This window comes from Xiphias gladius, chromosome 22 (assembly GCF_016859285.1).
Source record: "Xiphias gladius isolate SHS-SW01 ecotype Sanya breed wild chromosome 22, ASM1685928v1, whole genome shotgun sequence".
NCBI classification, from domain to species: Eukaryota; Metazoa; Chordata; class Actinopteri; order Istiophoriformes; family Xiphiidae; genus Xiphias; species Xiphias gladius.
This window is the reverse complement of record NC_053421.1, coordinates 9,748,100-9,765,599: the sequence shown is the minus strand read 5'-3', so window position 1 is coordinate 9,765,599 and position 17,500 is coordinate 9,748,100. Positions and strand designations below refer to the sequence as shown.

The window sequence follows — 17,500 nt, the reverse complement described above, 5'->3', positions numbered from 1 at the left end:
GCTTTACTTGTAAATCAGGAAAACTCTCAACTGCAGCAGAGGGGCCTGGGGTGATCCGGTGGGTCAGAAAACGCATCACTACCACACTGCCTGGAGCGCATTAGACAGGGTCTTGGCACTGTATCTTAATGCTGTCATGCAATAAAGAGTGTGTGGCACTGGATTTACATTTAGCACATTTGTAGACAATGTCCTTGTCCAAACAACACTGTATTTCGAAACACCATTGACGCAATAAAACAATATAATAACGATGAGACTGGTCATTTATCAAATCAGACAATAAAGGTCTTTGGTCATACGCCGAGCGTAGTTTCTAACATCCAATATGTTGGAAACTTCAGAACTGCATTGGCATATAGAAAGGCCACAGCAAACTGCTACCATCTTTACATCCCTTACAATCTATAGGAGTTAACAAATATTTAGTTTTCAACTCAAGGTCAAGTTAAACCCAGTAGAGACAATCAATGTTTCTGAATCTTTAATGGCCCCATCCAACATTTGACTGATTTTTGGAGGGCTAGTTAGCTAAAATATTTTATTTAAAGCTGCACTATTCAGTATTGGTATATTAACAATGAATCATATCAGTATTTGTGATGGGAAAGGTGCTACTCTTTGTGAGGAACCCACCATTATCACTCAACTCTGCAGTTCTTGTCAGCTATATGTAGCATTTTAGCTCCTTTTAGCTCACTATTTTGGTTTTTCAAGCTTCAAATCCAATCGTCAAACTTGTTTAAAGCAGCAGCAAAGAAAAAAAAAACTTTAAAAATAAAAAAAAATGTGCATAATGAACGGAGCATAATTTTAACTTACATTTATTGGCAAATTGTGATCATATTAGAGGTGAAGAGGTGTGAAAACAGAATAATATAAAATAAAATCTGGATCTTGTTCTGACTAGATAGAGCACAACATGTTTCCCTCTGCCCCTTTTCCACTTAGGGGTATCGACTCTTTCTCCACTGCTCTCCAACTTTCTCTCTCTCTGAAAGCTTCTATCAATGCATAAGTACTCTGACTTGTCTCATCTACATTTTCTCCCCATGCCTGCTCTCTTTGCTCCCTTTTTGCCCATTCTTCTTTTTCCAAACACACCCTTTACTGACAAATTTCATGTTCACTCTTGCTCATTACCTATATCTTCACAACAGCAAAACATATCTTCCACCGAGCCAACTCAAAGCAGGCAAAATGTTCCTTGCAGACGTAGGTATTGCACTGTACACTGGAAAAACAGTTTTGCATGACCTCTCTCTGTCACTTCCTGCAACTAATAAAAACAATGTTTTGAAATTGAGGTTCGCAAAGTAAAAGGTGTGGTAATGCTGGTTCACTGTATGCATCCAAGCTGTCACCTACTTTTGAGCTAAGGTTGAAAGACATAGGATCATTTCTCGTTCACTTCAGCAAATTTATGTTACATGGGTGGGTGACATGGCAGTGAATATAAGGAATTTCCTAGTCAGAAATACAATTTAGAGTAAACAGATTTTAATGCCTTTAGATTTGAACAAACTTGTACAAAACATTATTTTAATGAACATTACTAAACCCCCTAAATACAATTTTAGAAAAACAGAATTAAAACATGTATTTAAAGTTTTAAAAATATCTGGTTTGGTTGAAGTAGCTATTTAGCACGGCACCATACTGTTAAGTAGGTTTATTGAAATGCCGGTGCCAGTCATTCAAGCACTGTGCAAGAAAAATTAGCTTAAATGATGAGCTCATACAAGCAGCCTTAGGTTTAGGGATATTTGTCTAGGCTTGTCTCTCTTTCATGCCCCTCTCTTGCTGTCAGGGATGATTAACTCTATCTCTGCTGTCTTTTTGACCAGATGTTCAACTCTGTATAACCCATGGCTGGATTATCCGAGCAGTCCCTCCTGTTCTCTCTTCCCACTGGCTCTGTCACCTCTGCACCTCAATCGGATCAAAAGACATTTAATAAAATCCCTTCTGAATAAAGTGCAAAATAAAACTTTCATCCAATTATTTCATCAGACACAGGATGTTCAGGTTGTGATACAAAAAAAGTCATGTTAAATATTTGATCTCGCTATGTTGTAAGCTTGAAGTGAGGAAACCTAATTCACATTATTAACTTGTGTTTAGAAATAATTATGCCTGCTTTTTCATATTGAATCTACAGGGGGAGACTATACTGTCAATACTGAGAATATACTGTAAATTTTGTTATTTTTATCAATTTCCATTGATGGAAGAACTGTAACCATTGTAAAACAATAAAAATACTGATTTCATGTGGAATTTCACATTCTGTCACTATATACAGATCAGATGACGAAGGCATCACTCTGTTGAGGTGCGATGAGGAAGTTGACAACACTGCTGTTGATGACAATCAACAAGCTGAAGATACTGCTGCTGAGCTTTGAGTTGACCTGGAAGTCAACCAGCCTGTGGATCCCCTGCCTGGGGGATCTAGGAGGAGGTCAAGAGGTCAATTCAGACACAGAATTGTTTGCTGATGGAGAGTTTACAATTACTTACAGTGAACGTACCACCCAATCTGTAGAGACATTTTCATTTATAATGGTTATCTTCATTCTTATGACTCTAATAGCCTCTTATTGTCTTTCAAAATCTTCAAATATATCAGTGGTAACTGTACTTTGTCCTCATTTTCAGTTTGTGTTTAATTTTTGTCAAGTTATCATAGTTGTGCTATCCTAATATGTTTGAGTTGCTTTTAACTAAGAACTTTAACAAAAACAGAGCCTTTCCAGGCCCTTGATCCAAGTGTATATAATACACACATGGCTCATCTAGCAAAATAATACAGTAAGGTGAAACATTATATGATATTTCAAGTCTTGATGAAACGGATTTACAAAATTATTTTTTCTTACAAGAGCCAGCCTTTGCTAAATGCTGTTAGATTTGTATACAGTAGACCACTGAAAATATTTAGTTCCACTGGTCAGGTCATTATTAACTGGTCATTTTGTTTAACTGGCCATTATTAAACATTTTAAATAAAACATTTTGTCAAAATGACTCAAAGTAGGCAAGTTCTGCAATATGAAAATATAAAATGTCTGACCAAAGTGAAATCATTAAAGCAGTTTGTCAACAATTAGAACATGAAGCACATGTAAGAATTAATTTATGCTTTCCTCAATTGTTTTTTTATACAATTGTTCTTTGCAAGTTTGTTAATTTACTTTAGTAGAGCCTGACCGATACTTGATGAAACAAATAAAAATTAGTGTGTAAGAAATCTGATAATGATTTATCCGCTAATATTTACTTTTTTAACATCACCACATAACGTTAACAAACATCTTTGAAAGAGATCCCTCAAATTTGTTTTTCAAAAAATTGTGACAAAGATATGTACTGAGCCGGACATTTTACCAATGAAAATAAACTTGTCAGTGCTTTCTGATGGACATACTATGCAATGACGACACTGTTTCTAAATTACTTCAAATGTATCCATGCCATTTCTGCACTGCAGTTTCTTGTTAATTACTGGCCAACACACACAGTACATTGATATAGATATCTGTGATAAGCTAAATTCAGATGTTGCATTGGCCTGGGCAGTGTGTCAGACTTAATACAATGCAAGGGCGTCGGTTTGGTTAGGGAAGAAAGAGGACACAGAGTAGTCATGGGTTCTTCGACCAGTGAAGAGTACTTAATATACTGTACATATGTGTTATTTTATAGGTACTGAAATCCAACCCAAATTCCATTAACAAGTTTATATTTTACCTCTCTGCCCTGATAGCTAATTTTTGGTGGAGAAGGGAAAGCAAAGGAAAGCAGAATGTATTAGTTGCCCCTTGTGAGGGTTATCACAGCTGCTCATAGCAGAAAGTGGCACAGAGAAATTCGTTAAAACATCTTTGTGAAATGGGCGATGCTGAAAGCTTTGTGACGTAGTTACTAGTTGCAGGCAAGTGCCTGAGGTACTGTAGCAAGCCAGCTAAACACTAACATGCTAGCTAGCAGAGAACATGTTAGAACTAGCAAGCCACAATGCCCTGCCAAGTCGCAGGTTACAGTAACACAGTTTATGCGAGAAAAATATTGTGACATCAATTCCTGTACCACAACTGTTTGCAAATCATCTATTGTGGAGCAGTTCATCCTCTGTAGGGGCAGGGTTAAAATTGGACGGTGCGTCATACCTAATATGATAGTGTCCTCTATTTTGGTTTCCCTGGCTCTCTATTTCAGGAAAGGTCAACCCAGTCAAAACTGTTTGCAATTGATCCATACACAAATTTAATCAAAACTCAACTTTACGCCAAAGCTTAGCATGCATTAGCTTTGTCCATGGGTGAAATTCCAATGATAGCAGCGATTCCATTGCAATGCAATGAATTGAACTGATAGCGATAAATGCTGGTGTAACCACACCATGAAACTGACTAGCAGTTACTCTGCATTCCTGAAATGTTGCACAAATACATGGCAAATATATGGTAAAACTATATGTCTGTCTGTGGTAGTATAGTAAGCTATCGAATAGTGTGACCACCTTGTTAATGCCAGGAATGTAATGCCCGATTAACAAAGTTAGGCTTTTTAGAAAGCTCTGTAATGATAATAATCATACCAAATATACAGCATATTTGTGCATCCACGGGCAAGTCAGGGAGAGACATGGTTGAGAGAGGGAGGGGAGAGGACTGTGAGTAAGAAATGGAAAGAGGGAGGCAGGTTGGGTCTGAGGATGAGTGTCTGGTCCCTAAGGCTACGTATGTGTGTGTTTCCATCAGCGTACTCTCACAGCTCAATAATGATAAATAAGTCAACCTCCTCTCTCCTCTCCTCCCCTCAACCCCTCTCCCTGCTCCTGTCACTTGCAAACCCTCCTCTGTTCATCTGACCCCCCCCCCCCCACACACACACACACACACACACACACTCTCCCAGTGGTAATGAAGCAACAGTAGGTACTAGCTGACAACTGTGCAGACCAGAGTTTCATCTATATTCATTCTGCTATAGTGGGCCACCACAATAAGACCCCTTCTCCTTCTGAGAGACAAAACAACATCCATCCATCTTCTTCTCTCTCTCTACCTGTCTACTGTATCTATCAGTCTCACAACCCACCAAAATATTTTCCTCATTCAGCAGCAATGGCCCACCATGTAAGAACACTACAAAGAAGAACACTATAATATCTTATGATGTGATATGGAAGCAATTAGCTGTACATGTTTTGATACAAATGTAGTAAAGTAAACTTAAACAAGTAAAGCCAATGTAAAACCCCACTTTTCTTCCAGTTACCATGACTACAATGAATTAAGGAGGAAACAGAGGCACTTAATTTCTGAAGATAAGAAGCACAGGGTCCAAACCAAAATAAGATCAGGTCAATTTCTAATCATCGGTAGCATGATGCCAACATTGATACGTTCCCTTTTTATTTCTTAACACATTTTAACACAGCTTTACTTTTTTGTGACAGACTAATATAAGAGGGGAAGCATAATTAAATAGAAAAAGAGATGAGACAGAGAGGAGAAAAAAAGAAAGAAAGCAAAAAAGAGCGCCAGTTAAAAGGAAAGAGCTATGTATATTTCTGCTTGTGCTTCTGCTCCAACTACTGTATGTGTGTGTCTGGAGGGTTCTAATTGCTGCTGAGGTCAGGCTACTGAGCAGTAAAGAGTAGTGTTTGATGCAGGTAAGAGTGTGTTTGCACGCATGTGCATGTGACTGCTCTGCATGCCCTTGACTTGCAGCTGGCAAACAACGCTTTAGGCTCCCACAGCTGCCTCATCATTACTGTTAACAGGGATCCCCTGCCACACACTTGCACATACACACACATACTTGCAGGCACAGTGAGAGACTCTTAGTCACAGCTACACAGGCAAAGACACAAAAACAGACACACGCAGACATACACAGAGACACTCACCCCTTCCCGCAGGCTCCTCATTAAGCCAGTGTAGGCGGCAGCGGGAACGAACCACAGTCCCTCTGGGGAGCCTCTCTTCTCCTCCTGATAGAGAGGCATAGAAAAGACAGGGAGAAAGGGTGAGAGGAGAGAGGAGGGGGTATGGTTGGGGGGCGGGGGCAGTGGAGGAGTAGAGTAGGAGTAAGAGAAAAGCAGAGAGATAATGTGGAGGAGATGCAAGTAGAGAGGAGTGAGGAAAAGGGCAAGAAAGGGCCAAGTCGGAGGGGAGAAAGGAGCAAGAGGAGCAATGACATCTTGATTACTGGGTTACCATGTCTGTGTATGAACATGCTTTCATAACTACTTAAATTCAGCAATTTTTTTCTTCAAAATATTGATTTTACTTAGAAACATAATATGTGTGAGCATTACGCGTTTTTTTTAAATTTTGGTTGTTTGTGTACACAAACATCTCACTAATTTTTACATACGATAAGAGATAGAAAAAGACTTAAAAGCTCTTAAAACTTTCACTGTACTCCTAAAAGTTTTCTTTTAAATTCACATGACTACAAATAAGTATTTTCATTATAAATTAATCTCTCAACTACTTTAACAAGTAATCCATTAATCTTATGACTGGTGAAAATAGTGAAAAATGCCAATCACAACTTCCCAGAGACCCAGTATTTAAATTGTTTGTGTTGTCTTGCCAAAAGTTTAAAACCCAAATATATTTCATTTCCATTTATATGAAACTGAGAAAAACAAAAAAGCAAATCCTAACATTTCATAAGCTGGAACTACAGAAAGTTTGGCATTTCTGCTTGGCAGGTGGCTCAAATGATTATTTATCAAAATTGACTCTTCAATTATTCATCTGATCATGATAAATCTGTGTACTTCTTTTCCTAAAAAAATCCACTACACAGTATATACTGTCATACCGGAATTTTCATTACATTCCACAAAATTCTGATTATTTTCACCAATATTTTTATTTTTTTATGAAACATTTCTCTGTTCCATTGCTGCTATGCAAGGCCCTAGGCTATATCTAACCTTGAGGATAAAGACAGCACTGGAGGGTACAGCTAATCGTTGTCATTGACTGGCGCTGCAGAGGAAGAGAGGAGCAAAGCAGATGATTTTACCGGGGGACACTTAAAAGGCCATTCTAAAATGATTCCAATAAAGCTGTTTCTCCTGACATTAAACAGGCAAAGTGGGTCTAACCATCAGGATGAGTTCACATTCTGTGTTTAAGATTTTCATTGTAACTGGTGGTAATGAAGATATTAACTACCACTGATGCTATTCAGAGAACTTAAATATTATTGTATATCACTGTATTCAGTGAATGGTTTCAACAACATGTGCTGTAAATAATGACTCATAAAATTGAATAAGTATGACCCTTAATGGTGTTTTTTGTGTTCAAGTACTATCTTTTTTCATCATACCCAACTGTACCCAGCACATGGAACTAGTCTGATACCGTTTTATTTCAACATCAATACTATCAGTTCAAAGCCCAATAAAAGTTCATGTTTCTTTTATTTGTAAAGGATGTAAGTTATATCTAATCTTGAGAATAGTGGCAGCAATGTAGCTAATCATTGACACTGATCAAAAAACCCACCTGACACTCGACCTGTCAGTCCACCAGGGGACTCTTAAAAGACTAAGTACAAATAAGAAAAACTCCAGGGTTTTTAGAACTATCAGCTCCTTGACGCTGCTAGAGAAACATCAAATACTCAAGTCCATACTGAAATAAGGGACAGGGCTGACCACATAGCACTAAAAGTTGTGCTAATCACTGTCATTGACTGAAATACAAAAACAGCTGGAGGTTGTTAAAATCAAATCCTCAATCTAAAGCCAAGCGAGTAGGTGGCCTTCTGAGAAGGTATTGCTAAACTCTAACTGATCATTTCCATCGCTTAACAAACACATATATTATTAGAGTTGACCCAAAAGCTTAGACCGCTGCCATGTAATCAAAGTCCAATCGGTGTTCAAATGATGCGGTTTTTTAATCATTATTATTATATATGCATCACCGCATGTGTATATATAAATAATAATAGTTACAAAACAGTATGTACTTATGTACAGTACATAGCTGACCTTAAAGCCACCACGAAACTACACAGAACATACTGTAAGTATAATTCATCTTCAACGCATTGTAGATCTTTTGAGTTTTTACTATAATAAAAAGCAAAATGTGTGGATCTTAAGTGTTCTACCAGGGACACATTTTCGCAACGTATCAAAAACACAATCCATGAAAAGTAAAGCAACTTTTACTATCTATACTAAAACTACCATCTAGCACAAGGACTGTGCAACACAAGTAACACAAGCTCTTCTGTGCTTCAGTAAAACTCTGGGAGCAGCTTTCTGCACAGACTTTTTGGACGGCCCTAAGAGCAAAACATTAAATCTGTTAAGCCGTCTTGTTACACAAGTATGCAGTCAGTTCTCTCTAGCATGGAGAGAAAGGAGAGGGTTGAACTTTTGGATTTTCTTTAGGGGAAATAATGCTGTTTTTACTTTTTTTGTGAAGTAAAAATATATTTATTGGTTAGCTGTTACCAACACATTGAAGTAAATCCTCAATTACTCATCCACAAAACCCCAGATCAAGAACACTTTGTCACCCTAAACACTAACACTATTCCCATTGTGCTGGAATATGTTATGGATGGCCTGCAGAAAATTAAACAAAAAAATGTCCTAATCTTTAATTTAGCTATTTTTATTTTGTTAACTAATGTAACTATCTGAAAAAACATTTACTTTTAAAGTGCTGTTCAACAACTCACCCTAATCTCCAAGGGAAGTAAATAAAGTGTTTTATTATTTGTTAGGAACTCATTGGCATCAATGGAAAACACTAGCTCTTGCAGGGGCTGAAAAGCCAATTTATTAAGCGCTTCTACAAGAAACTGATGAGATTTTCCATGGCCCCAGGAGGGTAATAAGTCTAATCAGGCAGGGTGATTGATTTCTGAAGGTTATCCATCAGTCATGTAAATAAAAATCTTGCATTTAATCTACTTGCCTGGTTAGATAGAGGTTAACCAGAAATAAATTGGGATCACCTTTTCTAATTAAGTCAAACGAGGTCTGCTCCTCTCTTTCTCTTGTAATTTTCAGGGCTTGGGGTCAATTCGTTTTCAATTCAGTTTAGTCAGTATGTAAATTTAAACCCTATTACCTAATGACAGAGCTCTCAGTTTCATTCCTTTCACTCAACATTGGTCTTTTTCACTGAAGTGATAAGGAAACGTCTTTTGATCTTTCTTGCATTTGGCATCAGTGTTGTGCGCCATACATTTCAACTCATTAACTCAAAAGAAGGCAATCATTCCACATTAACTACTTAAGAGTTAGGAAAAGAGACACTTTCTTCTAAAAGATTTTTTTCATTATCACCATTTAAAACCCATCTCTTGGTGGCATCCTGATTGCCTAGAAGTGTAAGGTGCATACTGTGCAAACACACTGTTACGGATGAGTTTGACTCTTATTTGCAGAGCTATCTAGAGTTGAGCAACTTTACAGTTTGACAGCTTACTATTGTTTGAGGTTGACAGTTATCAGCAGAGAGAGCAGCAAGTGGATCAATTCTCACAGCATGTAATAATATAAACCAATCAATGAATTTAATGACTTTTTTCAATTATGTCATTAACAGGTCTAGTATGCAGTAGGAGGCCGAATCAACACTGAGTGTACTTGTCTGATATTTAATTAAAGACACTGACAAACTACAGGATACAGATTACATCAAATATGTTTGATGGAAATCACAAGTCTCTGAGAGGCCCAGGTAGCTGATTTTAACCACTGATTTCTTCTAGTATGGTCAGCATAAGTGACTTACAAAAGAGCAAAATGCCAAGATCAATACCCTAATCACACTAATAACAAGACATCAAACAATAAGGATTTCTTTACCAAAGATTTTACAAAATGAGTGAAACAATGAATGATGCTACAGAGAAAGGAACACATTTTCTCCATGCAAAAAGCTGGACCCTCTTCAATTTTTCTTTGTCAGTACTTGAAGCTAGTGTATATTATATTACTTATTTAAAAGTGCTTGTGGTCATAAAGTGCAATCATCCAAAATACAATGTGGAGAGATGATGTATCTTATTTTTGTCTAAATTGAAAATGACGGCTCATTCTTATGTTCACGGCAGTAGAATTAGAGGGTTTCTTTTTGTCTTCACATTTCTGCATTTCACTGAATCTTTTGTTTCACTTTCCAAATAGAGTAAGTCAGTTGGATTTTCACATATGACAGTCACAAAGACTTTTACCAAAAACTCATCCGACGTCATCAAAAACCTTAATCAAATGTCACAGCCCACCCAGGGTTTTGTCCTGTCTAATAAAAGAAAAATACCAGGATATAACCTTTAAAAATGAAGGAAAAAGAAGACAATTCTTGTTGGCGATGGAACTACTGCAATCATTGCCCTTTTCATGCATGCAAGCAAGCACATGTGCACCCATTTCTTACTTATGTACAGTTAGGTCCATAAGTATTTGGTCAGTGACACAATTTCTACAGATTTCACCTCTGTACACCACCACAATGAATCTGAAACGAAGCCATCAAGATGTGACTGAAGTGTAGACTTTGAGCTTTAATTCAAGTGGTTTAACGAAAAAATCACATTAATTGTTTAGGAATTACAGCCATTTTTATACATACTCCCTTAATTTCAGAGGCGCAAAAGTAATTGGGCAAACTAACATAATTATAAATATAAGAATTATTTTTAATACTTGGATGAAAATCCTTTGCAGTCAATGACTGCCTGAAGTCTGGAACCCATTGACGTCACCAAATGCTGAGTTTCCTCCCTTGAGGTGCTTTTCCAGGTCTTTGCTGCAGCCGCCTTAAATTGCTGCTTATTTGTGGGTCTTTCTGCACTCAGTTTTGTCTTCAGTAAGTGAAAACATGCTCAGTTGGGTTGAGGCCAGGTGACTGACTTGGCCAATGAAGAATATTCCATTTCTTTTTCTTGAAAGAATTGGAATGTTATATGCTTTTGCAGTATGTTTCAGGTCATTATCCATCTTTACTATGAATTAGTACTGCGGCATTTGGCTGAATCTGAGCAGATACTTTAGCCCTATAAACTTCAGAATTCATCCTGCGACTTCTATCAGCAGTCACATGATCAATAAACACCAGTGACCCAGTTCCATTGGCAGCCATACATGCCCATGCCCTAACGCTATCTCCACCATGTTTGACAGACAATGTTGTATGCATTGGATCATGAGCCGTTCCTTTCCTTCTCCAATTTCTTCTCATTGTTCTGGTTCTCATCTTGGTTTCATCTGTCCAAAGAGTCTTGTTCAAGGACTGGGCAGGCTTTTTTAGATGTTTTCTGGCAAAGTCCAATCTTGCACCTTGTGGTAATCCCTCTGTATTTACATTCATGAAGGCGTTCCTTGATTGTAGACTTTGACAATGATACACCTACCTCCTTGAGATTGCTCTTTACCTGACTAGATGTTGTGAAGGGTTTTTCTTCAACAGGGAAATAGTTCTGTAATCATCGCCTTTAGTTTTCTTCCATGGTCTTCCAGGCCTTCTGGTGTAGCTGAGCTCACCAGTGGATTCCTTCTTTTTAAGACTGCAACAAACTGCAGATTTGGCCACTCCTAAAGTTTCTGCTATCTGTCTGGTAGGTTTGTTTTGTTTTTTCAGTGTATGATGGCCTCCTTGATTTGCATCGACACCTCTTTGGACCACATAATGAGAATTCCCCTGAACAGCTACCAAATGCAAATTCAACCCTTGGAATCAAGTCCAGACCTTTTATCTGCTTAATTTGTCATGAAATAACAAGGGAACAGGTCACACCCTGCCATGAAACTGATTATCAGTCAATTGTCCAATTAGTTTTGAGCCTCTGAAAATGAGGGACTATGTATAAAAATGGCTGTAATTCCTTAACAGTTAATGCAATATTTTTGTTTAACCCCCAAGAATGAAAGCTGAAAGTCAACACTTCAATCAAATCTTGATGGCTTTGTTTCAAATCCATTGTGATTGTCCATTGTCTACAGAGGCAAAATTATGGAAATTGTGTAAATGATCAAATACTTATGTACCTAACTGCATATAGTGTGTGTTTGGATCCATTAATATGTTTCTTTTAGATCAATTATCTGCAGTATCTCTGTCTCTTTCTAGCTGTCTCATGATATTGGCATCTGACATGCAGAGTCTACCTGGGAAGCAATGAGGTAGAGGAACTCCCCAAGTGGTGGCAGCAGGAACTGCTTTACTTTACTATTCCTCAGATTATCCCTCAACAGGTCTGTCAATCTGGACACAGCCTGGAGAGAGAGAAGTAAAGGAGATACAGTTTTATCACCACTTCCCTTCTTTGTTGTTGCAAATTAAAAAAAAATAAAAAATAAATAAATAGTAGCCTAGGCATTATAATACTGAAATTTAGGACTAGAAAATATATCAGAGTTACATATGATCATCTATAACATTTAATGATTTTAAGTATTTCTAAAAATCTTGATTTCTTATTGTACTGGGTTTCACTGCATTGTAGAAAGTTTTTATTTTTCCTGTCGCTCAGTATATTTCAAAACCAATACTTTGCAGAAATGGCTATACCTGTATGAGTCCAGAAGTAATAAATATGGTCACACTGCTTATAATACAATACTTGTATCCTAGCACGACACCTTATTTGTTTATCTTATCATTTATGTTTCAGTTAACCAGGTTAGAGTTGGCTCTCTTCAGCAACCTAATTACCTAAACATCACAGAACAAAGATTTCTGCTATAGAAACAAGAGCTAGACCAATAAATCAACCAGGACAATATTGGCCAAAATTAGCTTATTGCAGATATACCAGTATCAGTGTATATGTCAGCCTATAAGTAACAAGAAATGCCAAATTACATTTGTAGATATTTAGAAACAGTGTCTTCAAATACAAAGTTTGTCCACCACTGACCACTTACAAGATGATTTTTACATTGTAAAAAGTTCAGGTAGTTTCTTGGTCACAATTAAAAACAACAATCAAATTGAGGTAATACATATCAAGATTGTTTATGCTCTGTGTTTTTGGCCAATATATCACTATCAGATCTTTTTAAATCCCCAAATATCAATATCAGTATTGGCCTCAAAACTACAATATCGGTTTGGCTACAATAGAAACCTGATTTCTTGTCAACATTTACTCATAAGTAGGATTTAAATGTGGGTTTTACAAGAGTGCATCTGCAGGAAAGAGACTACAATTGGGAAAAGTATTGCTATCACAGTAGTGTGAAGGGGTGGAAGAAAAAATCTGTAGCAGTGGACTGTTATTCAAAATAATTAAATCCAAAGTCAGAACAGAAGTTTAACTGACCCACACAGTTGGCTATTTATAAAATTCAGTCACATGCTCTTTCATTAAGTCTCATTTCTCAATGTCCAAGAGCTCTGACAAAAAACAATAGTAAAAAATGAAAATACTATTTTAAGTGAAACTATGTGATGGACCCTTTTTTTATGACCAAAAAAATGAGAGAAACTATACAGAGGTAAAAGTAAAATCATAACAGTTAAAGAAGAAGGAGGAGAGCATAGAACAAGAAAAGGAGCATGAAACAGCAGTGAGAAGGGAGAGGACAAGGGAATACAGAAACAAAAGGATAAATGAAGAAAAGAAAGATATAGAGGAAAGAACAAGACTAGGTCAAAACTTAGTATGTAGCCAGACTTGTTGTGTAACTGCTTTAAACAACTGCTTTCAATGCAAAAGTAGTTATATCCTGCTCGAAAAGTCGCTATATGTCGCTAAACGACATAATACACTAATAAAGATAATCATGATGTCATCGTGTTGTATTTTAAATCTGCCTAGTGTCAGCTATTATGAAATAGTGACTGAAACGGCAATTAAGACAACATGTTAACCAGCAGTCACTTTCAGGCTATTTCGAAGCTGCTGCTCTGCAATACTGCCAAATCTCTTCAACAGAAAGTTGCTAAGGTTTGTCCGAAAAATGGCTAGATTTATAGCTACGTGCTTTTGTGAAGAAGAATGCCTAAAGGGGTGTGAAAAGTCAGTAAATCTAGCAACAAAGGTGTTAAGTTGGCAACACTGCCTGTAAACACTCCCTAAAGACGCAAAATAAACTCTTCACGGCAATTCATTTTTAAAGAGCAATGGCCAATAGGGAAACTCCAACACTTGGCCGGCCGACAAGTGGTGTAACTTCACCACTCGGTCACATGGCATTTGGTGGACCAATGGTGTAACTTCATCACGCACTGATTAACGTCAGTCACAGACATTCATGTTTACAGGGCTGGCCCCACCGTTGCGGCCTAGCCAAAACAGAATGGGGGAAAGAGAAAGAGAGGGAGTGCATTAAAGAGAAAGATATGAGCTGGGCAGTAGCAACAATCTCAGTGAAAACCACTAAAGTGAGGGACACACATGTATGCATGTATACACATACATATACATGTATTCATCGCATTAAATATATGAACACACATAACTAGGCACACAAATTCATGCAATCATATGCACTTGTAAGAAATGCACACACACAAACACAGAGTTAAGTATATGCAGAGACAGCCTTGCTGGCTGCTTGCTTCTTGGCATTAGCATTACTGCCAGCTTCCCCCTCTGTGATCTGATGCAAGTTCTGCCTCACTCCTCTATCTCTCCCTTCTCCAGTTTTTTCTTTTTCCATCTCTTTCTGCTCTCTCTCTCTCCTCTCTGTTGTATTTCTCTCTACTTCTGTCTTTTCTTCTGGTCTACTTTGAATTTACCTTTATATATGTATCACCTAAAATCTCTAACTCACTCATCTATAGCTTTCTCTCAAGCTTGCTTGCTTTCACTGTCTCTCACCTTCTGTCTCTCTTTCTCAGTGTAGGGTGAGAAGTGGTGACAGTCTGTTTGTCATGTTCACTCTCGAAATATCTTTCCCTTTCCCTGAAGAGTTATTCTTTCTTTTTATTTTTGCCCAAGAACCGTGGTGTATCTTCATGCTGAGCCATCTATGAGCGGTTTCAGTTTGCCACTGGAATCCTGAGTAGGTTTGAACATTGCCAATATACTTTGAGACTAGGACTGATTGTTTTAGTTTATCTTAAATAACGTATTTATAAACAGACTATAAAACTCACACCATGCTGCGTCACTGTTAACCCAGTCTGTTAATGATGCACGTGCTGCAAAAAAATGCTCTTGGGTTTCTGCCTATTTATCACATTTCTTCTCCGTCTATTTATATTAGTTTTATTTATTTATTTAAAGGGACAGTGTACAGCTGAAACATAAATGTCACCATTTGATGCACCGTAACAGATTATAACTTCAAGTTAATTTGCATCTGTAGTCTCATGGCAGGTGAGAACAAAGAAACAACACAATAACGAACAGCACAGACTAGAAACAACATAAAAAATTCTACAAAAAGAACACACAAGATATGCAATACAAAACTACAGACAACAGCAAATCACAAATGTATGGTTGTCAAATAAAAGCAAGTCATGGAGACCAAAGATAGAATATCAAAGTAAGTGAGTGAAGAGCTGAGCAGCTTTTTTGTCCTATTCTTTCTCCCTCCCTTTCTGAGCTGAACCCACTAATAACATAAATGGCTGAGTGGGAAGTTTAGATTCTGGGTTCTGTTTGAAACTGGCCACACAGCTGCTTTCAAGCAGAGGGTGCTGAAAGGCACCGCTTTGCAACCAGCCACAGTGGAAAAGCAAACATAAACTCTCATACACACACACACGCGCGCTCACACACAGAACTATTTTCCCGCAGAACACATTATCATTATCTCAGCATCAACACTCCCTCAGATCAAATAGTGCATGTGAATGCACACACGGAAAATGTAAACATATGCAGTTAATTAACATGCATAAGCACCATTGAAATTGTGGCGTAGAGAATAAAAAGACATCCCAACATAGCACACAGAATTTTTGCACATACACACACAAATATGACAGATAAAAATAATGCACATGAGCAGTTACTATGTGTCTACGCTTGGGAGAGCTAGATATGTTAAAAAAAAAAAAGAACACAGAGAACAGGTTGGTGGATTATCTGTCCTTTAAAGAGGAAACTGCACAATTTAAGGGACTTTACAGCTAATTCAACATTTGTTTCTGCTGAGGCGAGAGAGGAAACTGGTGTATGAAGCAGTATTGAGTAAGATTTAACCCTCTTATCTACAAGTGCCCAGCTTTCCACCTAAATTTGCTTAACTTCGTAAATTTACATGCTACCTTTTTACTGAAATGACCTAACACTGACCTTTGCAAAATGTATACATGTTCTGAAGTGTCTCATGGCAGATATGACACACTGGATTTCAGTGGTAAAACAAGACAACAAACACATGGCTCAAATATACAAAATAAAAATACAGTATATATTGTATTTAAACACTAATGAATTGAACACTTAATGTAAGAGATGATGGATGTAGATTAAAGCAGACTACGAATATCTTCAACAGATATCCCAAGAAACAATACTGCTTTATTTTTACTTTGACCACAAGCTTATACTTTACAGTAGGTTTTGAATGAATATTATCAAGAACCATTGGTGGTTCGTGATAAGACTAGGTCAAAACCTAGTATATGGAAAGACCGTGTATGATCAATGTGCAAAACTCAGGACATAGTTGAAAACTGTTGTGGAACTGCTGTAAACAGCTGCTTTCAATCGGAAAATAGCTAAAGCCTTCTCAAAATGTCGCTATATGTTGCTTGATGACGTAATATGCTAATTAGCATAATCATGACAACATCACGTTGTATTTGAAATCTACCTAGTGTCAGCCGATTTCAGCCCCTTATCTGTTTGCTTCTCTCCCTGTACTCACATATTCAGTAACTTAATACAGCTGAATTCCCAATAAAGCTGTTTTCATTTAAATTTTTCTGAAATAGTGACTGAAACGTGGCCTATTAAAACTACTTGTTAACCAGCAGTCACTTCCAAGCCATTTTCAAGCTGCTGCTCTGTACTGCCAAAATCCCGATTTTATAACCGTGACGTCATCTGACAAAATCACCATGCACATAAATCAAAGACAACGGCTGTGCTGTGGTTTGGGCTATATTTACTTATAAAATGATCACAACAGAGAAAGTTAGAAGCTCATTAACGTCTGTGTCAGCTGCCGTGTGGTCAAATGAATGAGACGCATAGAGAGGTTTGCCTGTGGAGGGAAAACCCGACATCACTCTCGCGAGGCAATACTGGAGATAGAAAAGTCGCTAAAGGGGTCTGAAAAGTTGGTAAATCTGGCAACAAAGGCGTTATGTTAGCAACAATGCCTGTAAGTGCCTCACTGATGATGTATTGGAAACTTTGCGCAAATTAATTTTGAAAGAGCAACGGCAAATGGGGAAACTCCAACAGTCGGCCGAAAGACCAATGGTATACCTTCGTCAATCACTCAACTCTGTCACTCACTCAAAGACATTCAGGGATGTAGCGCTAGACAGGCCAAAGTCCAGCCAATAACACAGGTGTTTCAAAT

General features: G+C 37.6%; 1 protein-coding gene across 1 annotated transcript in view; it reads right to left on the bottom strand.

Annotated features, from left to right (window-relative positions):
* The window catches only part of ulk4 (unc-51 like kinase 4), an 84,939-nt gene that overhangs the window by 59,905 nt on the left and 7,534 nt on the right, over positions 1–17,500 (bottom strand). The window contains exons 11-12 of the mRNA XM_040117361.1: positions 12,173–12,280; positions 5,921–6,004 (exon numbers count right to left, since the gene is read on the bottom strand). Of these exons, the coding sequence (XP_039973295.1) occupies positions 5,921–6,004; positions 12,173–12,280 (192 nt within the window). The remainder of the gene's footprint in view (positions 1–5,920; positions 6,005–12,172; positions 12,281–17,500) is intronic.